General features: G+C 38.6%; 3 protein-coding genes across 4 annotated transcripts; 1 reads left to right on the top strand and 2 right to left on the bottom strand.

Moving 5' to 3' along the window:
* Positions 1-7,194: 7,194 nt before the first annotated feature.
* LOC112172646 (protein XRI1) lies at positions 7,195-10,881 on the bottom strand. 2 transcript variants are annotated; one of them, XM_024310067.2, is made up of 9 exons: positions 10,544-10,881; positions 9,724-9,776; positions 9,510-9,632; positions 9,251-9,390; positions 8,703-8,763; positions 8,484-8,589; positions 8,365-8,405; positions 8,174-8,257; positions 7,195-7,861 (listed from the first exon to the last, which is right to left on the bottom strand). In XM_024310067.2, the coding sequence occupies exons 1-9, from the start codon at positions 10,561-10,563 to the stop codon at positions 7,593-7,595; spliced, it is 897 nt and encodes a 298-aa protein (XP_024165835.1). In that variant the 5' UTR covers positions 10,564-10,881; the 3' UTR covers positions 7,195-7,592. The 2 variants fall into 2 exon arrangements, with proteins under 2 accessions (XP_024165835.1, XP_024165834.1); XM_024310066.2 differs by having other exon boundaries at positions 9,251-9,405; positions 10,544-10,879.
* Positions 10,882-15,103: 4,222 nt separating this feature from the next.
* LOC112173992 (ER lumen protein-retaining receptor) lies at positions 15,104-18,249 on the top strand. Its single transcript, XM_024311677.2, has 6 exons — positions 15,104-15,375; positions 16,044-16,309; positions 16,446-16,561; positions 17,052-17,125; positions 17,828-17,891; positions 17,983-18,249. Exons 1-6 carry the CDS (start codon positions 15,285-15,287, stop codon positions 18,017-18,019), a joined length of 648 nt encoding a protein of 215 aa, XP_024167445.1. The 5' UTR covers positions 15,104-15,284; the 3' UTR covers positions 18,020-18,249.
* A 134-nt stretch (positions 18,250-18,383) lies between these two features.
* LOC112173993 (small ubiquitin-related modifier 1) lies at positions 18,384-20,068 on the bottom strand. Its single transcript, XM_024311678.2, has 3 exons — positions 19,871-20,068; positions 18,910-19,059; positions 18,384-18,826 (listed from the first exon to the last, which is right to left on the bottom strand). Exons 1-3 carry the CDS (start codon positions 19,955-19,957, stop codon positions 18,764-18,766), a joined length of 300 nt encoding a protein of 99 aa, XP_024167446.1. The 5' UTR covers positions 19,958-20,068; the 3' UTR covers positions 18,384-18,763.
* Positions 20,069-25,114: the final 5,046 nt, after the last annotated feature.

The following is a 25,114-nucleotide window of genomic DNA, read 5'->3' as shown; positions in this document are numbered from 1 at the left end:
GTCATACGCTTCACTAAAATTTGAAACACCTAAATTACCTTTTATTTAATAAATTATCACATCAATATTTTTTTATTTTTAAAAGTTAAAAATGTAAAAAAATATTTTTATTTTTAATTGTTAGATAAACAGAAAATGAAAACAAACAAAATTAAATGAACAATCACAGTATCACACGTTCCTCTCTTCAACTATCCGTGTAAACACGCGATTAAGGGCTAGTTACTATAAAGGGAAACCAAAGTTTTGTGTTAAAGGCTTCACCAAATTTGGGATTGTCATATATGTCATTTGGATAAAATAATTTAATTCATATAAAAAGTATTTAAAATATCATTATTCAAAATCAATAAAAGAAAAATAGAAAATATAAAAAAGAAGTGGGTCAAAAACACAATTTCAATCTAAGAATTACTGCAGGCAATTTCCTAAATTTTATACTGAGATTTGAGTTAGAAAAACATTAAGTTATTACTATATTACTTTGGGCATCGCACGGGTATGCTGCTAGTTAAATTAAAGTGTAAAACACTTTAAAATTTTGCCTTTAGATTCACTTGTTTCTTAAAACTGTGTTGTTAGACCATCTGCCATCGTACCCTATAAAGGCATATATAGCCTATTACCCTCTCCCATGGTAAGGCATTCCACAATTCCCAAAAAAAGTTTTTGCCGTTTGGACCAATGTTCAAGTCATATATGGCCTTCAATCTGGTAAGCCATCTCCATTATTTTATTTAAAATAAAAAATAAAAATAAAGTAGCCGTTGCATGCAATCTTTGAATTATAACATACCAATTATGGCATACAGTGGAAACTGCATGCAATCTTAATCAAAGATACCACCGAATATTCCTTTGGTTCATGCCATACATGGCTATATAGCATATCAATTATAACATACGGTGGCAGATGCTCTTATTCTCAACTGTTATATTCACTTGTCTTTTACGGTCATTTAAAAATTGTTTACTGAGTAAGCAACTCTGATTATCAGTAACTAAATTCACCTGCTAATGACATTTCTTTTTAAGGGATCACTCATTTTTCATTTAATTTGCGAATACAATATCTTTATTTTCTATAGCAAATTACCACTAACTACACTTTTAGTCCAATATTTACCATTAACAGGCCTGTTTTTTATATTTCCCTTGCGGTACTGTTTCTGACCCATGCGCAAGGCCCAAACCCCATGCGGCCTATTTCCTGACGAAAATGTCTCTAAACATATTAATAGAGGAAGATAATAATCAATAAAGAGACAGATAAAGATAGAGATGGAGATGGAGAGAGAGAGAGAGAGAGAGAGAGAGAGAGAGAGAGAGAGAGAGAGAGAGAGAGAGAGAGAGAGAGAGAGAGAGAGAGAGATAACAGATCTAGATTGAGATCGAGATCAAAATTGAAATCAATCAAGACGATGAATTTGAAATTCTCATTCAAACTGGAATTTTGAATAGTAAATGAGAGAGAGGGGGAGAAGAGATCTAGATCGATATCTAGATTCGTATTGAGATCGGAGAAGCAATGCGGTGAAGCTGGGCAAAGAAGCAAGGCATTGATGAGATCGGAGAAGCAAGGTGGCGAAGCGAGATGGTGAAGCTAGGCGGCGAAGCAAGATGGAGAACCTATTTTTTGGTCTTGGCCCGCAAATCTACCGGCAAGGAACGCGGCGAAGCTAGGATTTGTTCTCAGCCTGCAAATCCACCGAAGAGCGAGGTCAGTATCAATTAAGATAAGTTGCTAAGCAGGGAAACTTAATGTTATGTTATTGATGATGAATTGTATGAGCTTATTGAGACTCAGTACCATTAAAATGCATGCAATATGTGCAATCTATGATTATTGAGAGTCAATAGCACTAAAATGCTATAGTATGTGCAATCTATGATTTTATGGACCTTCTAAAGATCATTAACTTTAGTTTCTGAGGGTAGTAGCTTTCTGAGATTTGCTTGTTCTGATGGAAAATGATGAGTTTTGTGACTCAATAGTACAAAAGAATTTGTATGAGCTTTAGTTTATGAGGGTTAGTAGCCTTAGCTTCATGATTTCACTAACACTATGTTTATTGTCCTCAAACTTGTGTTAGGAGAATAACTATTGGTTCTGGTTTTCATAATTGAGTGTTTCGAATTGGTATGATGATGTTGTTGGAGCTTTGTAGAATAGAGAGACTGATTCATTCTATTTTTTTGTGATCTTCATAATTGACATGCTCTGTTGGAGAATGTTATTGTAAGTCAGTATGGTGTTACTTAGACAGGTCTTAAAATGTTTGGATACAAATGGTGCCGAATTGTATAGAGTTTATGTTCCATAATGATTACTTCATTAACATGTCAAGATCATTCTTTGAGTGACATCTTTAAGTTTCTAATATGCAATGATGACATATGTGCCTTTCTGTATGTGATGGTTGATTTAAGAGGTTTGAGATTGTGAATGGTACAACTGAAGTTAGAGAACCATGTGTATTGAGGATCAGTATGCTATTGCCCTCTATGTGTATTGCAACCTCATTTGATGTTTATATATGAGGATCAATAGCTTTAGCTTCATGAGTACATTCGCTTGATTGCATGAGGTATTCAACTAAAATCTATTATCGGTTCAATTGAGCTTGCAATTTTGGATAGATTTGTTAGCTTTACTTTATGGAAGGGTCATTGAAATTATGTCTACCTATAGGCTCTATGGATGTTTGATCTTATTACTGCTGTTAGTCTTTTTTTTTTTTGCTTGAAATTCTGGTCATTGATCTGCTACAACTGTGAGGATCTTTTGATTAGGTTATAAGCTACAGTGGTTTTTTAATCAAATTGAGGGTTAGTACACTATTGAAGGTCTGTAAACTATTGAGGGTTAGTACACTATTGAGGGTCAGTACTCATATATTTGCATTTATCATATACACAGATTAATCGCAAATGGCAAAGAGGAAAGCTGCTACATAAGACAAAAAGGATGTACCGATTGAAGAACATGAGAAAAACCATGGTGGAGAGATTTCTTCACCTTGAGAAGAGCTGGTATTCGAAAGTAGGTGATAATTGAAGGCAAGCAAAGACCGTGGGTTGGATTGGATTAGGATTAGGATTTACATTTGATCATTTTGAATCGTTTTGTTTTGTTAAGTGAGATTAATAGCAAAATGTTGATTTTTTGCAGATATGGATTTGTGTTTATGAGTTGATAGGATTTTGATGAAAGTAAATCGACATAAATGTAGGCTTTTTGAAGTCTTCTTTACTGGTTAATGTTAATGGATCGATTTTATTACTAGGTTTCAAACAAAAAAAATGGTGCAAGGTCACATAACTTTTTCTCTTTTATGTGTATACAAACAATTCAATCGGTTAATAATTTAGAATTGCCTCTAGAAACTGGAAAGAACTGCAAATCGTGTATGTCAGAATGATACTAAAGCTCAGTACATTAAATCTGCAATTCCTCATAATGATACTGAAACCCGGTACATTAAGTCTATAGAGGTTATTTTGGTAATTTGGGTTCAGCTATAGTACCGCAAGAGAATTAGAAAAGAAAAAGGCCTGCTATTGGTAATAAATTGCCTGAGATTGTAGTTATTGGTAATTTGCTATATTTTCTATCTGCTTATAATCATCAATGAATTAAAAGGCGCGTGTCAGGCGCGCCTTAAGGCTTCAAAGGCGTGAAGCGTGCTGGAAAAAGCCTCTGTTTTGCAGCTGAGGTGCAGAAGGCGGTGAAAACATGCCTTAAGGCGTCGGAAGCGAACGCCTGACGATTTTTTTTTTTTTTTTTAAGGAAGCCAAAACGACGTCGTTTTGGTTTGTTTGAGAGTTTTGATTATTTAGGTCGTGTTTTGTACAAGAGCTGATCCCCAAATCACTCAAACACAATTGCTCAAACAGCTTTCCCCGACTCTTCACTCTCAATCCCAATCCCTTAATTGAAAAGTTGATAAAATCATGGAGAGCCCATAACTTTTCTCAAGAATTTGGTTCGAAAGGAGGCTATTTGCAGAATTGGAGCAAGATTTGAAGAGAGTTGGAGAGTTGTAGTTCAAATTGAAGAAAAGGAGTTCAAGGTATGATCATGGTTCGATCAATTTTCCTTGTTTTCTTTGGATGGTTTTGTGTTTCTTTGGATGGTTTTGTGTTTCTTTGGAATTGGAATTTGGACATCAATCATCTATGTATTCTTAATTTTTTACTGAATAATTGAATATAGTCACTGGCTCACTGCTTTGATGAACCTGCTCTACACTTCCTCTTACAGTAACTATGGCTTGAGTAGTATCTATCAATTACGGTATACCTGGTTGTTTATAGATATGGCTTGAATTTTCTGCATTTGCATTCAAGTTCGTCCTCTGTCTTGCCATTTCTTCAGGGTAAATTTTGCAAGCTGAGTTTGAATCATGAAGTAAAATTTATGTGAAGAATAATGTTATTGTGGGGTATAAATTTAGCATATGCAGAAATTGCAGGTTGGTTTGTAGAACAATGCTTATTTTTTTTTGTTACAATACATGTTATATATGTAAGACTAGTTCTATACGTAAATACAGCTAGTTTATACGTAAGGCTTACGCCTTACGCCTCAAGGCAGACGCCTCGCTAAGGCTCTCCCGGCTACGCCTCGGCTACGCCTCAGCTTTTTAAAACATTGATAATCATCGTATCACATGAGTAATATATATGTGTGGAACATTTTACTATCACCATTTTTTTTTTCTCATTTGGTCTAGTAGCATAATCTCTCATTTATAAGTGAGAGGCTGTGAGTTTGACTCACGAATGACTAGTTATAGAATTTGAGTTGTTTATCTAATTAAAAAAAAAAAGATTTATTCTGCTCATTATCAACCAAGTAAACCAAATAAGTTAGAAAAACTCAGTATCATCCACTATTACAATAAAACTTACTTAATCAGCAAGCCTACACGGCTACACCACTGATGACTGATGATTAGCATAAATTACATAAATTAGTCACATAAATTGCACACTTTAGACCTCATATTGCACTTGGTCAAATGGTCTCATTGCTCTTAGATAATTGGTCATTTATATATGGTAAAATACTAAAATTAGATAGAAGCTGAAATTAGAGTGACACATCGATCTAGACATCTAGTTGTAACTTATTGGTGATATTTATGGATTGATGTGAGTGAAGATTCGGACTCATCACAATGTCAAACTGTCAATGTTAGGCCAAGATGGACCATCACATCATCACAACACAACTTCAACTATACCTACACGTTAACAGACACGTGGTCGGCCGAATGCAATGGTCATTTCCAAGAATTCTAAACTTGGTCTCTAATCCCTTGAGGGAAAAAAGCAGACACTTCGTCCCTTACGACCTTTGGAGCTTTCTGGCTAATCAAATTAGCAGAAAGTACTCTTTAGAGCATCAAAATTCAAAAGCATTGAAAGTAGAGAGTAGAGACATGTGAAGGTTGGGAGTTTCTAACAACTCTTACTTGCTTTCAGCTTTACCCTTGAAGCCTGCACCACAAGGATGCTCGAACTTCGTTTTCATTGCGCTGGTACTTAAATTGGCTCAGGCGCTCGTCCCACGTACCGATAGGATAGGAGATTATTCCAAGTGAACGGATCACTAGGACTCTACAGCGTTAACACAACTCCGATCTAACAATTTGAAGAGTATGGAAAGATGGTTTCCATTTTGTTGAGAATGTTCCTTTAACATACGTTTGTTTCACAAAAATGGGATTTTTCTACCAGAGAAGGTACAAAGAAATCGTACATTATTATGAGAAAAAGTATACGTCGAAAGAGACGGATTATGACGTTATTGCTATTATTAAAGAGAAAAAGAGTTGTGTATTGATTTTATTGTTGGTGACAGTGGCGGAACTAGGATACAAAAGTGGGGTGGGCTAATCTAAGGTTGCTTATAAGATTTTTTTTTTTTTTGTCAATAATTTTTCTAAAAATTTTAAGACACAAGAATTGAACACGGAATTTACAAAAATTCTATAAAAAAAACACTTATAGAAAATATACAAAACAATGAAAGAAAATAGTAACCAAGAAGAAGGAAGGGAGAAAAAAATAGGGGGAAGAAGAATAGAAACAAGAGAAGAAAATATTGTAAGCAAAGAAGACATGGAGAAGAAAATGGGTGGAAAAAAAAACCAGAAAAAGAGGCAGAAAACACAAAAAATGGGGCAAGTGGGGGCTTGAACTTGTCATAAAAAGGTTAAGCATACAGCAACTTAGCCAACTGAACCAACTGCAGTTCTATGTAATAGGAAGCACATATACTATATAAAACATATCAATAATTTTTGGTTGGGCTATAACCCAAACAGCCTACAACATGGTTCCGCCACTGACACTGACATGTGATACGAAAGACAAAAAAAAAAAAAAGATACACTGACGCTCTTGGGATCAAATGTGTCTTACCAAAGGCAATTTAGCCAAACAAGGTTGGATAATTTTGATCAGTCCAATTGCTTTGATTTCTCAATTTACAAAGCTCTTTACATCTCAAATTTAAATTTTTGGGAGGCTTATCTAAGTACCTCTCCTTCTTATGCTTGGAGGAGTAGACCAGTGACCAGTGTTGCAAGCAGAAGTCCTTTGGAAAGTTGGTAATGGTTCAGATAATTGGATGGTTGATACCCCTTCCCCCTTTGTCAAGCTAAAATTCGATGACTATCAATAATTATGAAGCTGCCATTGGTATTGTCATAAGGTTGAGGCTGGGTTGCCACTGCTTGCTGGTGCAAATAACATTAGTTCTTCTTCAGTTCCTACAACTGAATGCAGAGCTTTAAGAGTGGTTTGATTCATGATCTCCAAAATGGCTTCAAGCGCATCTTAGTTGAAGCAGACTCTAAGCTTGTGACAGATTGCCCCCCTCCCCCTGCGTTTGCATACTCTAATTCAAGATATCAAATTTCTTGTTCGAAACAATCTCCTTATTTCCTGTGTCTTAGAGAATTTTGTGGATGATATTGTAGCTGCCCTTGGTCATAAACAATTCGGATGTCCAGCTTTGGGCTCTAAGCTCCCCTATACATGCTTACCCTACCCTCGATTTTGATTTATGTAATCTTGATTTCAATTTTCAACAGCACAAAAGCAAGGTTTCTGAAGTCAGTCTGATTTAAGATGTTCAGAATAACAATTTACGCTCCAAGACTTATTTTTCAATGCTATACAAAAGAGAGAAATGATGCCTCAATGCACGCAAAACCAGTTACAGTCTGCATTCTTTTCAGCTTAAATACACCTTCTAGAAACATAATCTAGATACACAGTTTGCATATACTGGAATTCCTGAAAGCATAACATGGTTTTTGAGAAACAAATACAAACTAGTACCTAGTAGACTTTGGTTCTCAGTCATGCGATGTATAATACTACTATACGACAGCTAGAAGCCTAGAACATACTTGGAAACATAAACACTCATGTGATTTATGATTTCCCAAAACAAGTCGACAGAAAAAAGAAGCTTCACTTCTATACCTGACTGCTTTAGAATATTACAGGAAAAATTCATCCACAAAATCTAGCAGGCAAAGCAGAAGGGCATCAGAAAGGCAAGATTGTAACTCTTAGCCTTTGGTTCTCATTATTGTAATGCTGCCTTTTCCTCCTTCAGTGCGAATTTTAGTTTTGCCAACGACAGGTTTCCCAGAAAAGGCTGAAGTGGGATATGGTTCAGGCTCTTTTTGCTTTGCTTTTGAAGGTGGCGGAGTGCGGATCCGCTGGTTTATGTCCTTCAGAGTTACAGCTCCATGGGTTCCAGAGGGTTTAATGAATGCAAATGGATATGCCACAGAAGTAGCCAGCTTAGTGGGAGTCCGAATGTAAGACTTCCTACCTATGCACAGAAACAGAGGGCCTCAAGTACTTGGTTTTTTATTCAATAATTTCATAGCATAATCTTTGATGATCCAGGCAGAGAATCTTGGTGGGTTTGGGGACATATAATATCTACATTAAAGGCAGCAGGAAAACACTCTTGAAGACAGAATATATACAACATCTCCAGTGACCTTTGTAATTCATCGCTTGTTTATTGTATACAAGTCTAGGAAGTTGCCATATAATCATCCAATAAGTTCAAGATAGATTGCTGATCCTTTTTCCATGCAATACAGTAAACATAGAAATGTCAAGAACAAGGAAATACCTCTAAATATGATATTTCGAGGTGCTCGAGTAATTCGCTGTTGAATCACATTTGCATGATACTCAGGTTGGATGTCGCACAACTCTAAAACAGAAAATTAAGCTTACACACTCAGAAGTGATCGAGGGGTTAAATCATATGGGAACAAAGGAGAAAGTACAAACTATTAATGAAGAACCAATATAACTTACTTGTAATGTCAATATGAACATCAGATGCACCAGAGAAATTCCTGAATACCACAAACAAAGCAATCAGATTATTGTAAATGGCCGACTGAACCAAAAATATAGAGCTTTAAGAAGCATACATATCATCAGGGCTGAATTGCATATCAGCAGGATCATTGAAGCACTCATCAATCCACCTATCCGGTGATTCATCTAGGCATTCATAGCCAGAGGCAGATGTATTTTCTATAAAAATAAAAAATAATAATAATAATTGCTTATCAGAATCTCCTAAGTAGCAAAGATGATTCAACAAAGGATAGCGACCACCAGCAAGATTTCTTCTAGAAGAGACAAACCTGAAAACCCAGATACCCAATTTGTTGCTTCAAAAGCCTCCTCAATTGAATCAACCCCCTCCTGAATAAAGAACAGAAAAGTAAATGTAGGAAAATTCAATGATATATGCCGTATAGGTACTGATATGTTGTCTTTAAGAAAAACTTAGATCTAATGCATACAATGGCCACTCAATGAAAAAACTAAATCTCCATTCTAACATTTACAAAATCAAATGCAAAGCTAGACTATTAGAGAAACTGTAGTCGCATAGACAGAGTTACTCTTTTGAGAAGGGCATAGACAATTTTACTACCATTAGGCATACATCCAGCACACCAATATGAAATATCTACCACAGATGAGTTGCAGATATAAAAAGCCATTCCCTTCCTAATGAAATACTATAGCATCTCTGTAGCATAAATGGAAGAAACAAAAATATGCCCTTATTGACATCACAAGTTCAAAAGTAGTTGGATATGCAAATTATTTGTGTTTTTTCGTGATCAGCCTATGAATGATATTGCAAAAAACTCATACAAGAAAGTAGATACGCAGCACAGACATTTGATTTCAAGAATGTAGACGATAAGTCTTCACTTGAAAGGGAAGAATCCATTGCTTCAGTATCAAATTGTAGCATCCGACGCCTTTTTACTTGCGCGAAAGATTCTCTCTGTTCTTCTGGTTCCTTGTTTCTATTATCTGAAACCCTCATTTCTGACATTAAAAGAACAAAAAAAAAAAAAGGACGGTGTTCGTTATTGCAAATCCAGGAAAAGCAATAATGCTGGACATTGAGGGAAAATAACAAATGAACCAACCTCTTTGGTTAACCTCATAGGCCAAATCCCCACAAGCCTTAACTGGGGTTGTTTCATCATCCAACATGTAAGAAAGGTCCTCTTGATTCTGAGGCACTCCATTCCACAGGCATTCAGATATGTCTGCAAGAAACAATAGTACCAGGACAGAAATCACAAACTTCATCTAGTACAGCTATTTATTAGCAAACTATGAACTATGGCAACAACGTACCGTGATTGGAGTCCTTTTGGATACGAGGATTCCGGTGCCAATCCCAACGCTGACTATTATCGGTTCACAAACAACAACAGAAAAATGGTCAGCAACAAGTTCACCATTACCTCAAACAACTGAAAGGAAAACCACAATACTCCATTCTCAAGTATAATCCACAGTGGAAAAGTTTATACAAAGGCACATGTTAAACTCAGACGAAAAGGGATATTACAAATCTTCCATTCTCTTTACATTCCAATGCCAAGTGATTTTACATAAGCGCGCAGAACTAGCAATGAAATCTACAAAGCAACAACTTATAAATTTCACAAAAATAGAAGTTCATTCAGCAAATAAACAGCCAAACAATGAGCACTGAGAACCGACCAACAATCCAAAAGAAACGAAATTTGCACATGTAAAACGCTAAACACATATATCAATAAAGAGACGCTTCGGTAATAGAACAGCTAGAATAAAAAGCACTCTCGTAATCTACAAATGGGCATTTTGCTTTTAAGCAACACAGTACAGAAATTAAGCAAATGATAAAGCAAAACAAAAAGCAAAGAACAATGACCCACCAAGTAAATCACAAATCCCACCCCACATCATCACCCTTAAATCACAATCATCTCCAAATAATGAAAACCTAAATCAATACCCAATTTTCCACACCCAAATGCCTGCACAGATTCATGCAAACAATCAAAACCCCCAGTCCCACATTGCCACACCAAACCGAAAACAAACACAAACCCAATAATATTATCACTCATCACATAAATCTTCAAACCCACAAGTCAAAGAGAGATAGAGAGGGAAGGGTATTTACTCGTCATTATTGTAATCCATTTTATGAAGCAGAAGCAGCAGCAGCAGCAACGGAAAACCGTCCAGACGCCAAAATGTAAAGACAAAGAAGAGAGAGAGAGAGACTACTATTGTGTTTGCTGTGGTTACTGAATCACTTGACCCCAAAAGTAGCCGTTACCGATTTGGCTGAGGGTGAGCGAGTGAAGAGTGAGTCTCTATATATATTGCATTTTCAGTGCTCTCTCTCCGTTGATTGAGATTCGCGCTATCTCTGTCTCTGTCTCTGTGTGAGTGACTGTCAAAGACGAGAGACAAGTAAAAAGCGGCCGACCCACCTCCCCCTCTCTCCCTCTCTCTCTATTAAGGAAGTTTCATTTTTTATCATTTTCTTTCTTTTTTTCTGTTTTGGTAAATTCTCACATATACTACAGAGCACGCTTTTACTCTCGGCGGGCCGCACATGGGTCTGTCGTGGGTTTATTATATTAGCTTTTACTGAAATTCCAAATTTATTTTATTTTGTTATTGACCTCTATTTTTTTTTTTTTTTGGTCTTTTCCTATAGGCTTGGCATTCAATTTAGATTGAAGAGCTACATAATAGAGAATCGGTGAATTTATGTCTTGGATTGTTTTTCTACAAATTTTTTTGATTCTTGATCCGACTAATTTTAGTAATGAAAATTGCATAGAATTGACTTCGTTTTCCGCACCCAAGTCAATGACTCAAATGGTCCAGCTTCCTAATCTAAATTATCATATCGTGGTGCATTTATGTTAGAATTAGATTAGTAAGTCTGAACCTAATGCGCTTCATATAAATATAAAATTATAGGATAGATCAAAGCAGTGGCGGAGGTAGGAATTTAGGTTCACTGGGGCACAAAAAAAAAATATATATAAAATCTTTAAATGCAATTTCTATCTATTACAATGGTAAGTGCCCTTGATGAGATTTCACTTTTTGAAATTCTTGCATGATAGTCTCATTATCTATGCTAGTAAAAATGTCTTTCTCAATATATGAAATCAAGCAATCATCAGGAAACTCGTGAGCTCTAGGTTGACAAGAACCTTTTTGTAGATAATATCTACATACTTCATTTTGAACATTAGGATGATAAGTTGAAATTGGAGGACGATTACCAGGATCAGAATGATATTTTTCATTAATTTCAGGACAAGGATTCTCTAAATTACTATCATTCTTCTTTGGTTTTTTTTTTTTTTTTTTTTTTTGCGGGGGATGAATCAAATAAGCTATTTATACCCAACGACTCCTCTGCACAAGGATTTTCTTTTCTTTTAAAGTATCTTAACATATTTAAATGAAGAATAGAGTAGTAGTAAGAATCAAAAGAAGCAACGACAGCAATACTCTTCACAAAAGAATTGATTGGGAATTGTTACTTGACAATATATATATATATATATATGTGTGTGTGTGTGTGTGTGTGTGTTATTGATGTAATAGAATATTTTTTTAAATCTTTTTCCTATTAAACTTAAAAATCTGTAAGTAATAAGAAAATAATTGTTTATTAAAAAAAAAATTGTAATTAGTTTTATTATTGATGTCAAAAAAATAGGAAGAGAAAAATATCATATAAATAATAAATCAAACGTGGGACCCCACGTTTTCTTCCTCAAACAATCCCAACAAAGAAAACAAAAGAAGAGCACGTGAAGTGCTCTCTGAAAATGAAAAAAAATATATATATTTTATATATTAAAAACCTGATATTAACATAACACTAATACTATATATATATATATATATATATATATTAAGTTTTTGGTGAAAATGTGAGTGAGGCACGGGATTCACTGGGCCTCTGCCTCCCTCCACCTCTGGATCAAAGCATACGTAGTAGTACAGTAAATTATTTTCAATGAATTATTTTTGGTAGAAAGAAAAAGCATATAATTAATAGTGTCTTATTGGATGAATCAAAATTTTGAAATGAGTGTCTTCTATATATGGCCCATTGTTAGTAATATAAATACAAAGAATATGATAATATTTTATGCAATAAATATGATGGGTCTAGCTAAACACAATGTTCTCTTCACATGTACATTTTCCTAAACTCCAATTAGATCTTATAAAATAATGATAGTTAATTACCTAGTGTTTTAGAAAGAAAAATACCCTAATTGTGTTAAAGCGAGTCGTGCAATGAATATGATGGGTCTAGCTAAACACAATGTTCTCTTCACATGTACATTTTCCTAAACTCCAATTAGATCTTATAAAACAATGATAGTTAATCATCTAGTGTTTTAGAAAGAAAAATACCCTAATCGTGTTAAAGCGAGTCGTGTTCGATCACGCGCTGGTGGCTTTAGCCTCTTATGATGGTGTTAACTTGATTGCAAACATCCCATTAACTCACTAGCATTTAAGATCAAGGTACGAGGGATTTCACCTGCTTTTCACACAGACAGATGCATCAAGCTGATCGGAAGCGCGCTAGTTTGCTTTATTACTAAAGACTCGATGGAATTTGCGGCAGGTCGAATCCGAATCTAGGTGGAGGTCGACCTACGATAGCTTGTGGTATTCAGTTGGAGTTTTACAATGGAAGATGGATTGAATTTGGATCTTGATTTCTTTTTTTCAAAACTTGTACGGGCATAGCCGTGATTGCAACCTGCTGACCCATGTTGGCCTACCCTATGCTGGGCCTGTGCTCCCCTAGGTAGTTTAGGCTGCAATGTAGCCGATGTTGTGTAATCTGGAACAAGCTCTAGCTAGGGTTCTGATGTTGAGACCTTCGACCCTTCTAAGGGGAATGAGATTATAGTTGCCTAGTTTGTTTCTATTTTTGTCTATGCTAGCCAAACCTTTTCTACTAGCCTTTATAGAAGTGCTTGGTTTCATCGTGCCATAATCGTATATTCAGTGTGTGGAGTCAAGTAGAAACGATTGCCTACAAAGCAAAGTGTTTTTGTTTTTACACAAACTACTCGGTGCTCATATTTTCATCACAGAATAATTGTTTTGTACTATTCTAACCGATACTAAGGGTCATATCAATGCTATGAGTTCTTTAGTTTAAGGGAAAATGGTCTATACGGTACCCCGCCTTTTTCTCCTGATAACTTTTGGTACCTGACAAAAAAAAAACATCAATACGGTACCTGAGGTTCTTTGCCCGACCGAAGATCGGTACATATGGCCGTTAGCTCCGTTACGGAACTTGCCATCTGACAATTTTTTGAGGGTATTTTCGTCATTTTATGTCTTAATTATATTTTTTATCTCTCTCTCTCTCTCTCTCTCTCTCTCTCTCTCTCTCTCTCTCTCTCTCTCTCTCTCTCTCTCTCTCTCTCTCTCTCTCTCTCTCTCTCTCCCCTTCTTCTTCTTCTTCTTCTTCTTCAGTTGCACTACCAGAAGCTCTATCAAAATAAAGCCAATACAAACAGAAACCCAACGTTTCAGTTTCAATTTTTTCCCCTTCCAAATCCATCACTCCTTTCAATTTCCTCCAATCTTGTTTTCCTTGATTCCCCTTTCATTTCTCTATCCCAATCTATTTGAATCTCACCATCAATTTCATGGGTTTTGGAGCGCTGCAAGAACTAGCGGAAGAGGTTGATGCCGACTAAGATGGTGAAGGAGAGGAGGGTCATGAGGAGAGAGCGAAGGGTTGGGATAGGTCTGAGATGGATGGGTCGACTCGGGCAGCAGAGGAGGGTGAGGAGGAGTTGGAGGAGGACGGAGTGGAGGGTGGGGATAGGTCTGAGAGGGATGGGTCGACTCGGGCAGCGGAGGAGGGCGAGGAGGAGTTGGAGGAGGACGGAGCGGAGGGTGGGGATAGGTCTGTGAGGGATGGGTCGACCCGGGCAGCGGAGGAGGGCGAGGAGGAGTTGGAGGAGGACGGAGATGGTGAGGTAGATTGTATCTTGTGGGTTTTGTTATTGTTTGAGGGATTTTGATTCAACATGACACTTTGAACGATCTGGGTCTTTGTATTTCTTCCTTTCTGTTTGCTTTTTGTCACTTTGAATGATCATTGACTCCGGGAGAAGCTTATGGAAGAGAAAGAGAGGGAGTGTGCGGGGTTTAGGTGATGGCCGTAGGTGATCTAATGGCTACGGCGGGGGTGGTGGTGGCCGTAGGTGATCTAATGGCTGCGGCGGTGGTGGTGGAGGAGGAGGAGGAGGAGGAGGAGGAGGAGGGGGGGGGAGTGATTTGGTGCGACCCGGGTGCAGAGGTTTAGATGATCACTACCATTAATCTATTAACATTGAGGACATGGCTGGGATTAAGGAAGATGAAGACATAAAATAACGAAAATACCCTTAAAAAATTGTCAGATGGCAAGTTCCGTAACTGAGCTAACGGCCATATGTACCGATCTTCGGTCGGGCAAAGAACCTCAGGTACCGTATTGATGTTTTTTTTTTGTCAGGTACCAAAAATTATAAGGAGGAAAATGCGGGGTACCGTACGGACCATTTTCCCTTAGTTTAAACATTAGTTCTTATAAAATAAAATTAAAAACTGAGGTATTTAAATATGTTTTGTCTCTAATCCTTCTAAAATATAGATTTATAAGAGGCCCAAGAGGCCCAACTGACATAACTCGCTGACATTTCGTCATCACTGGAACAGAAACTTCTAACTGAAATTAGAGTTGCAGTCTCCTTCCTCTGTGAGCTTCCAACTCCCTGTGATTGATTTGGCTTCGCAGCACCCTCTGAAATCAGCAGAGAGATCCGGATTCAACCCACGAAGACCCGGATCCATCAAAAATGAATATATTCAGATTAGCGGGTGACATGACCCATCTTGCCAGCGTCCTCGTCTTGCTCCTCAAGATCCATACCATCAAATCCTGTGCAGGTACTGCTGCTCTTTCTCTTTCTGTTTCTATCTATCTGTAATTACTATTATTGGACGGCAATGCGTGATAGTATCTGCCACATTTCAGTTTGTGTTGAACCGAATTTGTAACCCCATTATTTGAAGTTGTAATTTCAATGACATTGTGTTTAATGGCTTGCAAGGTTAGGATGAACCCTTATAAGTTGGATTTTGTTGAAGAGGGATATTGGGTTCTGAATGATGAGGCTCGGCTAACAGTAAAATGTTGTAAAGTTTGAATTTTTATGACCTAGTGGATAAAGTGATTCTGTTTTCAGTATCTGGGATATTAGGGATTAGTTTGCTGTTTTACAATGGCCCTGTTTCGTTAGTTGTTACTACTACAACCAGTGATTGTTAACTTCTAGCCCAGTTAACAATGTAATAACCAAAATGTTGTTATTGTTTACTACTTTCGGACAAATGGCATCTCTTTAGTACTTTACAATGAGGGCTGAAGTTTGAATTTTGATTACTTATTGGATTACGCGAATCTTTTGCCGTTGAATATTTGGGTTACTGGGGGATTAGTTAGCTGTTGCATCTTTCTGTCTGTGTCCCTTTCTTGGGTAATTTACTTGGTTACTACTTACTACCACCAATTTTTAACTTCTTTTATTTGTTGTGATGTTGTTTATTGTATCCAGGTGTTTCTTTGAAGACTCAAGAACTCTATGCCCTTGTTTTTGTTACTCGCTACTTGGACATTTTCACCGATTTCATATCTTTATATAACACCGTCATGAAGCTAATATTCTTGGGGAGTTCTTTTTCAATTGTTTGGTACATTAGGCAGCACAGGATTGTTCGCAGGTCCTATGATAGAGACCAAGACACCTTCCGCCATCATTTCCTACTGGCACCATGTCTAGTTTTGGCCCTAATTTTCAATGAGAAGTTCACTTTCAAGGAGGTTCATTTCCTTGTTCTTTTTTCTGTGTAGTCATATGTTCTTCCTGTCTCTCTTCACATCTCATAGAGAACTTGTGCCACGAAAATAGCTGCAGTAGACTAATTTTGGCTTTCTAAATTCTATTAATATGAACCAGGTCATGTGGTCGTTTTCATTATTTTTAGAAGCTGTTGCTATCCTTCCTCAGCTTGTGCTGTTACAGAGAACGAGAAATATTGACAACTTGACAGGGCAATACGTCTTCCTCCTTGGGTATTCCAAAAACCCTGATATTTTCTTTACAAATACAATTCTATATCATATTTTTGGTTCCTTCATTAGACCTATATAAATAGCTAATGCTGGACAATTAAGTTACAGTTTTATCTCGTGTTTATATGTACTTATTGCCAGCCTGCACTACTATATTAGAGTATTAGCTACTAATGTATCCAGTTGAATATTATATGTGTGTGTGTGTATTCATTGGAAGAATATAGCTTGTTATATCAGTTGATGTGGGGTCCTACCGCACTGAGTGTACTCCTAAATGTAGCTACATTGTTCTAAAATCTTTCATCCACAATATAAATGCCTTTTCTGTTTTCTCTTATTTCTTAATTATTAGCTTAGAACTTAGATATATCCTCTGCAGCAGTATTGCAATTGTTCTTTTCATGCAACTTATTATCAATATCTTATCTATGCTTGATTTTATTGTATATCCTTCGTGCTGTGCTAATATCCTAAACTACCTGTGCAGTGCATACCGAGGATTATACATCCTCAACTGGATTTACCGCTACTTCACTGAACCACACTATATCCATTGGACACGTATGCTTCTCTTCTCTCTCACTGCTGCACACTCATTGTATCTATGTTCTTCTTATTCACTTGCATTTTTCTGTTCCCATTTCTATATAGAGATATGTCCTGATGTATTGGTGGTTGTAACTTGTACTGAACGCATGCATATTGTGGGTGATGCTATGTTTAAGCAGATTTTATGAACTTTGATGTAAGAATGGCTCCAGAGAGTTTCCATGCATGTGGGCATCATTTGATTTTAGTGTCTAAATATACACCATAAGCAATATATACCCTTTTTTTAACATTGTTGGCTTAATAGTTAGAATATTTTGGTCATTCCGTAGCATTTAAGTTTTTTTTTTATTTGGATTTAATCTTCTCATTGACTTAATACACTCAAATCGTGAGGGATCCGATGACCACCGCTTCAGTAAATAGCTCTTCTATCTCCTGTTCTCATCTGGTAAAGGAATGATCAACTCGAATATGCACTAATAGCTTACTCACATAAACAGCACTCGATAAGCTCTAAAATCAATTCTTTCCGTCCCCAATTAGAGTATGAGTCTAATATTTTGAGCATAGCCCCTAGCATTACAAGTTCTTCCATGCAATTTATGAGGATGCTAGTTAGCTTTCTTGATTTTCATAATTATATTGCTTAGCTTGGGATTTTGCTTTCTTCCGTAGACCATACTTATGTTGTTTGCTAATTGGCTGTTGCAGCATGGATTGCTGGGATTGTTCAAACACTGCTTTATGGCGACTTCTTCTACTATTATTTCCACAGGTAATGTTACAAATACATATATTTAGATTCCAATGATTATTTGCAGTAATGTGTGTCTTCCCTCACTCATCTTTTGTGATTATTTATGCAGTTGGAAAAACAACCAGAAGCTTCAGATACCTGCTTGAGTTCAGCCACCCTTTACTCAGTCATTGCTTTAGGATACGCAAAGGATCGGATTCCATACGATAACGGGGATTATTGGACTACAGTTTTAACTCTCTTCCCAGTTTTACCTGTTTCACATGGCTTCTTGAAGCAACTAATGTTTTCAGTACTTAGGATTGTATACTTCTCAGAATGTCATAAGTTTTGATCTTGATATGTACTTCTCAGAAATGACACGAGTTTCAAGGCATCATGATGTTCTATTAACCCCAATCTATGTTGAAGAATTTGTCGACACAAGAACTGTGCTAAATAATTACTCTTTAAAGACTGGTGAAATTACAACAGACTAGTTGCAACCACTCTAGCATCAGCACACTAGACTAGCAGAAATAACCATTCAGAATTCCATTACATAACAACTAATAAGAAACATTATCTTTCATATCCATTTTTTTCTAAAATTACAGCCACTTTTGATAGAAGAAACGAAGTAAGAAACTTGATCTTCTGTGGAATCCAGTCCGCATCAGTGAAAGGGTTTCATGCATGGTGAAATTAGAACAACAGAATAGTTGCAACCACTCTAGCATCAGCACGCTAGACTAGCAGCAACAACCATTCAGAATTCCATTACATAACAACTAATAAGAAACATTATCTTTCATATCCATTTTTTTTTCTTACTAAAATTAGAGCCACTTTCGATAGAAGAAACGAAGTAAGATCTTCTGTGGAATCTAGTCCGCAGCAGCAAAAGGGTTTCATGCGCACCCTCCGGTTTGGTGCAGCATTGCATCAATCTCATCACCATCTTCCATCTCAAGCTAAACAAGACACCAAAAGAAAGTTTAAGGTACGAAAGTCAATTTTGATAGTGAAATAGTGTCAAAATAACTCGAGATTTTACCTCATCTGGAGTCTGCTCTGGCCGGAGTCTGCGTCCATCAAACAAGAATGCAATGGAGTTCATGTCCACTGACTGCCGATCACAGTAGGCATTCATGAGTTTCTTCAGCTGGGTGCTATGTTTGATCCTGAAGAATACCTCATTACCATCCTGTAAACAAAAACCCAAAAATGAAGCAGGATAAGAAAACATTTTACGACCACTAACTAATCAACCCACTGTCTCACAACACATTACCAAGTCCCCGATTGGTGTGCAAGAGTAGATCGGATATGCAACTAATTAGATTGAGGGAAGAAGCAGAGGCTAACTTCCAACTTTTGTGCAAGTTTGAAGGAAGAAGATGAATGAATGAATCAAAGAGAAATTCTAAATAAGTACAACATGGAAGGCAAAAGTTGGAAGTTTTCTTCCATTCTTCTTCCAATACAGCCCTTGAATCTAATGAGACATAAAACGGGGCCAAAACCCAAAACTTATACAGATGAGAGTTAGTAGTGACTGTGCATACTCTTGAAAAATTAGATTTAGCTTGAAAACAACAACACAGTTGGAATTAAAGCCTAAAACTTTGAAATACAATGAGGGGTATTAAGAGTTGTGCATATTCTTTGAAAAAACAGATTCAGCTTTGAAAATAACAGGGAATTCATATTTCTAGGAGTCAAAATCAAATCAGGAAAGACAGAGATAATTCAATATCTGGGCTACAATCATACTGATTACATTAGTTATCACATAGTTAAAAGATTCTAGCAATCAATGTACACACTATTACATTGAAGCTGACATGACCTTTCTGTGAAATTGACCCAAGTTCAGGTTAAGCTAGGAGGTTTCAGCGTCTTTGGTTATAGAATTCTAAAGTCCCTCAGTGCCGCCCTAACCAAACTTGTAGCAGGCATAAGATATCAAAAGAACCCAAATTTAATCTGAAACAAGAACTGCATGTTGGACGTACCTGACCCTTCACTTTGAGGTTAATGTGGGCAGATTGATCACTGGGCTTCTTATCTTCCTCCTGAGCTCCTCCCGTTGTCCCTGACATCTTCAAACCCTTCTCTTCTCTCTCTCGTACTCTTTTCTTTGCTTGGGTTTTGTGTGTAAAGCTCAGCAATTTAAGCACAGAGAAACATACTGTTCACATTTAAAAGCACAGAGGCCAAGCGTTGTCGCCACGCTATTAATGTGGGCTTTTGGTGTTCTCGTTCGTGCTCGGAAAATATTAAACTGGATTGGAATGGAATTTGGAATCCGGGAAAAAGGGGGGGAATAGTTGTTTGTTGGAGGGTAAATTGACGGCTGATAGTGAAGGGAGATGGAATCGTACGGGAGGGGATGGCGTTGGCGGTGGGATTGGACTCACGGGTCGTTCTCGTGCTTTTACTACTGACATAGGATGTGTACTTTGTGCTGAACGTTGTTTTGGCCTTTTTGGGAAGATTCTTGTTGGATTGGGTTCCTTCCCATCAGCTTATCCACTCACAAGTCAAACAAAACTTTCGGGCGGGCTGCCGGGCATTCGGGTATGGGAATGATATTTTGATCCCTATACCCTATTCTCCTTACTGTCAATCTTAAGAGGGGAGTGTGTGTTTTTTTCTTATCGCGTGGGTCTGAAATAGCCCGAGTATTACACATATCCACCTTGTTAAAAAGATGGTTCGACACACCATAATTAACGATGACCTGTCCGCCTTATCTCATCAGGTTTATTCATTCGGGATGATAGGAGCTCACAACTAGCCGGTGTTATGTGTAAATTAGGGAAAACATTACTATGCTTTTACACTCATTCATTCAAATAATTAAGTGATACATGGATTAAGGCTGCATTAGAAAATCATATTGAAACTCATTGAGGCCCCAGCAAGTTAGGACCCAGAAGTTCGTGAAGGACTCCTTAGCTTCTTCCACAACACCAGGAGGGGCCACTTCGAGAACGCGAGCAAGTCTCTTCGATCTGGAGGGTTCGGCAGAAAGCTTGGCGACGGGAGCCAATTCTTCAACTGCAGGTTGGGGGCCTACTTCAGCTTCCGCTTCATTCACTTGGGGGGCAGGATTGTTGTTTGCTTCGTCCCTCCAGTTCAGGGTTGATATGGCCTTCCCCAGTAGTTTCCTAGGTGGTTATCGCCACTTCCTCAGTCGAAACAGGACTCTGGCCCTACGAAGGGATGCCAGACTCCAAGCGTCAACAGAAGGGTAATTGAATAAGAAAAGAAGGCAGGTGAGCGAAAGAAGAATACCTCATTTGTACGCGGCTCGCTGATAACAACTGGAATACCCTGGACCATTACTGGGTTCGCTAGGACTTCCGCTATTGTGGGCTCTTGATCTTGATCAGCCACGACCGGAGGGGGCTGAACGTCTGGTTCAATGTGCTCCAGCATTTTCTCTGGGACTTCTTGCTCCTCCAGATTTTCGCCAAGAGCGTCAGGGGAGTGCGTTTCTTCTTCAGCCTCAGGGGAGTTGTGATCTGATGCTCAGATCACCACTGGAGAAGGCGGTGGATACTCCACAAAACGAGGTTGAGAAAAGGGGACCACTGGACTCGGAGGTGCTTGGGCCTGCGAAAAGGCCGCTTCCCCTCCATTTGTAGATGGACCTGCTCCACCTTGACTAGAAGGACCAATGGTTCTTCAGTGAATCTGTGAAACAAGATACATTCAAAAACTCAACCAAATAAGAGAAAAATTTAGTGACACGGTTGAATTTTGAAGAATACCAGTCGCGAGGCGGTTGGTTCATCCTTTTCCAAGTTGTCGCCCGAGAGGTCAAGTCGACTTCTTTTGCGGGCCTGGGCAGCAGCAATCTGATGAAAAATTAGGAATTAGAATCTAAGACCAACTGGTTTCAAGATTAAATATAAGTTTGAAGCCATGTGAGGCTTTACCTCTGCAGGATCTTCGTCGTCAAAAGAGTCCTCGACTTCAGGTTCCTCCACCACTGCTTTTTGCTTCGCGACCTGATAAGTGGTCGCAGTGGAAGGACCGACTTGTTGACTGCCAGTGGTTGGCGGCGCCCCTCTACTCCTAGTATTGACCCGCAGAAAAGAAAAGTTTATCAGAATTAGGAAGTCAAGGCATTGTGAGACTGAGTATAGCGGAACTTACCTCCGACCTTGGTTCATCGCGAATGACCACTCCGGTCTACCAGCATAGTGGAGGCTGTGCCTCACGAATGGGGAAGCGAGCTAGCGCTTGAGAGTCAATCTCGCAAAGATAACCCAGGCAGCGGAAGATCATGAAGAAAAGTTCGTCATCCGGCAGGTCCCAGCAATTGACATAAACCTTGGTCCACCATTCGTCATAATCCTCGTTGAGTCTGTCGACGGGATAAAGGACATTAGCCTAAGGGGGAAGATCTACCAAGGTGAGCGTGCTTTGCGCTGGAGCATGCCCGGTTAGGGGGCCTATTCTTCGCCAGGAGGTATAATAATTCATGGAATCGAAAAGAGGGAAGGGTATCAATTGGCCAAACCCGAGTTGGCGAGCGAAGTGGTTGGGTGGTAAAGCCCATGGCTGAACTCGTCAGCCGCGAGCCTGATGTCCGAGCAAGAGATGGCGTGGCGGAAGGCCAAGTGGGCTCGGTCACTTTGATTCGGGCCCCCGGGGATGAACCTATGTTGAAGAGGAGGTGGGAATCTCTGATTGAGAACCAGGTCCGAGTCTGGTATGTCATCCAAAGGTAAAGGTAGGAGAAGCACTCAGAGTATGCAGGGAGGCGTACCTTGCGTCCTGGCAGAGCCATCGTCCCAGGAGAGAGTTGATTGGGGGATTTTCCAGAATGTTTGGTCGGCGGAATTGTGTGAAGTAGATTTGTAGCCAGAAATCCAGGATCTAGAGAGGGCCAGAAATGCTGGTCTCAAAGGGATGCATGGTGGCTTGGTAAAGGGCTCGATATAGTGAACCCAATACACATTGCTCAAGGCTGACACGACGGCCATTATAGAGGACAGTGGCCAAAGAATTCCAGGTACCATTGGGCTTGTTAGCAGAAGCGCAGAAGATGTACTCACAAAGACAATACTCCAGAAAGGCGATGCCGCCATTCACATCATGTTGTTCGCGATAATGACCTTGCCAATTTGGGTAGCATCTGGCGAATGTAGCACGACCAGCCTGATCCATTCGCGAAGGGAACTTAACAGAGTCAAATTGGCCATGTACATAGGGCTCGTAGTCGATGGGCAGCCATGTGATGGTGAGTATGTCCAGTAGCGTAATCCCCATCTGCCTAAAGCGAAAATCGAAGGTATTGCTGTAAGTATTCTAGAAACAGAGGGCGGCGGCTAGAGGTGATCGGTTGGCGCCACCAGGGAGACGGAAGCATAGATCGATAGTGTTGGTGATACCTATTGCATTTCAGCCAGCCAAATCCCTTCATCTGACCTCGAGATACCAGGCGAGTTTGTTGTCGCTCATTGAGGGCTAGAATCCTATCTTAGCTTTTTGTTGTCTCTGGCCCCAATTGCTAAAGTCGCCGGGAGTCCTTTGGAAGACTTGAATGGGGCGGTGAATAGGAAGGCCGTATAAGGCCATGGCATCTTTCAGAAGGACATCTCGGGGGGTAGGACCCAATCTGGCCTGGTTATTGGGCAAACCAGATAGAAGAGGTCTCTGGATTGAGGTTCGAGACAAGCACCTGGCACTCATGCCGGTTCCCTAGACATGAGCGGCTTGCTTATTGATTTCCTCTTCTTGATCAATAATGATTTTCTTTTGCGAAGCCATTTTTGGGTTTCTGAAGGAAAATGAGAGTGCGTGAGAAGTTGGGAGGTTTATGGGTTTAGAGAAAGAGACTGATAGGGTTTCTGATGTGATGGATCCAGACATTTGCGACTGGATTTAAATAAAAGATTTTGTGAGGGAAACGATGCGATAAAACGGCGTTCGACAATGGCAAACCCTCATTAATGGCCTCGTTTCTATCATAAGTCATGTCGCTTAAGTCCTCTTCAATCAGTTACAATATTTGCGGGCCTAATCTCGAGGCCTGGGGGGCAATGTTTGAGCCAAAAAGTATTTTTGGCAATATCCTTAAGAGTATTGACCATAGCGGACCGATACCTGCGGCCCAAAAATAAGTCTACTTGGGTTTGGGTTATAGTTTTGCCTATTCCGGAGTCTATAAGGAAAACAAGCCCTTATAGGATTCGAGTAGCAGAGACCGATTAGGAATCTTCAATCAATAATCCTTTTATGGCAAGGAACCGTTTAAACCCTAGTTATAAATATATACCAGGTTTCAAGGGACAACAAGACACAACTCTTTAATCAACTAATCGCACAGATTATCAAAGTCTCTTCGGAGCAACCTACCTTCAACTTAGTTGAAACCAACGAAGCAAGGGTAACGCCTCGCAACCTAGCGAAGCTAAAGTCACGCTTTAGCAAATCCTTGCTTTCTCCTACTTCCCGGTGATTGCTCTGCTTAACCTACAACGTTAAGTATCGACTCGGTGACGTAAGAGATCACGCCACAAGTCTTTATCCGTAAGGCGAAAGTCCTTTTCCGAAAAGCAGAGAAAAGAACCTGGTGAAAAAGAACTTATTATTTTCTTAATTGCAGCTGCCTCTTTAATTGTTTAAATTAAGCTTCTGCCTTGTTTTACTAATTCGATATTGATCAAGTACGTGGAATATGCGAGCTTAGCATAATAGTTAAGTACCATCGAGCAAAGACTTTCTATCTCCAATCACCATTTTCTGTATATATTTAGACGTCTAGTTCAACATTTCAATATACACATTGCAAATATCGAGACTTTTCTACTTGAACATTGTTTTATCTTTACTGTGATATAAAATTATTTATGCTTATTTGTAGTTCGGATTAGAACATATAATAGGAGAATCTTTTTTCTTAGAGCCTTAGGGATGCTTTGCAACCTTTCTGAATCGTACATGATGCGGCTTTCTTTGGTCTTCTTTCTAGCACTTGTTGTAATGAAACATACAAGTGAAGCCGCTGATAATGTTAGCTTTGATGAAACCTACGTCGTTCGATGCGGAAATGATCATATCTCGAAGCTAGACCAAGGAAGAGAAGTTCAGCTCTCTTTGGACTTCATGTAATAGTTCTATCTCTTAATCGATATCCATATGCTTTCTATATAATGTTTATGAAATTTGTTCTCTTATCAAAGAACCCGACATGCATGCTAGGATCGGGGTTTAATTCCAAGCATGGCTATGGTTCGGGA

Source organism: Rosa chinensis, chromosome 6, assembly GCF_002994745.2.
Source record: "Rosa chinensis cultivar Old Blush chromosome 6, RchiOBHm-V2, whole genome shotgun sequence".
Taxonomy (NCBI): Eukaryota; Viridiplantae; Streptophyta; class Magnoliopsida; order Rosales; family Rosaceae; genus Rosa; species Rosa chinensis.
Note: the sequence above shows the minus strand (reverse complement) of the source record. Positions and strands in the feature narration are given on the sequence as shown.

Coding starts and splice junctions, on each gene's coding strand:
- LOC112172646 (XM_024310066.2), bottom strand. CDS start 10,563: ATGGATTACAATAATGACGA. Junction 8,590..8,702: donor TTGGGTATCTGGGTTTTCAG/GTTTGTCTCTTC, acceptor TTATTTTTATAG/AAAATACATCTGCCTCTGGC. Junction 8,406..8,483: donor CAATTCAGCCCTGATGATAT/GTATGCTTCTTA, acceptor TGTGGTATTCAG/GAATTTCTCTGGTGCATCTG.
- LOC112173993 (XM_024311678.2), bottom strand. CDS start 19,957: ATGTCAGGGACAACGGGAGGAGCTCAGGAGGAAGATAAGAAGCCCAGT. Junction 19,060..19,870: donor ACCTCAAAGTGAAGGGTCAG/GTACGTCCAACA, acceptor TTTTGTTTACAG/GATGGTAATGAGGTATTCTT. Junction 18,827..18,909: donor CAGAGCAGACTCCAGATGAG/GTAAAATCTCGA, acceptor TGTCTTGTTTAG/CTTGAGATGGAAGATGGTGA.
- LOC112173992 (XM_024311677.2), top strand. CDS start 15,285: ATGAATATATTCAGATTAGCGGGTGACATGACCCATCTTGCCAGCGTC. Junction 16,310..16,445: donor AGAAGTTCACTTTCAAGGAG/GTTCATTTCCTT, acceptor AATATGAACCAG/GTCATGTGGTCGTTTTCATT. Junction 16,562..17,051: donor CAATACGTCTTCCTCCTTGG/GTATTCCAAAAA, acceptor CTACCTGTGCAG/TGCATACCGAGGATTATACA.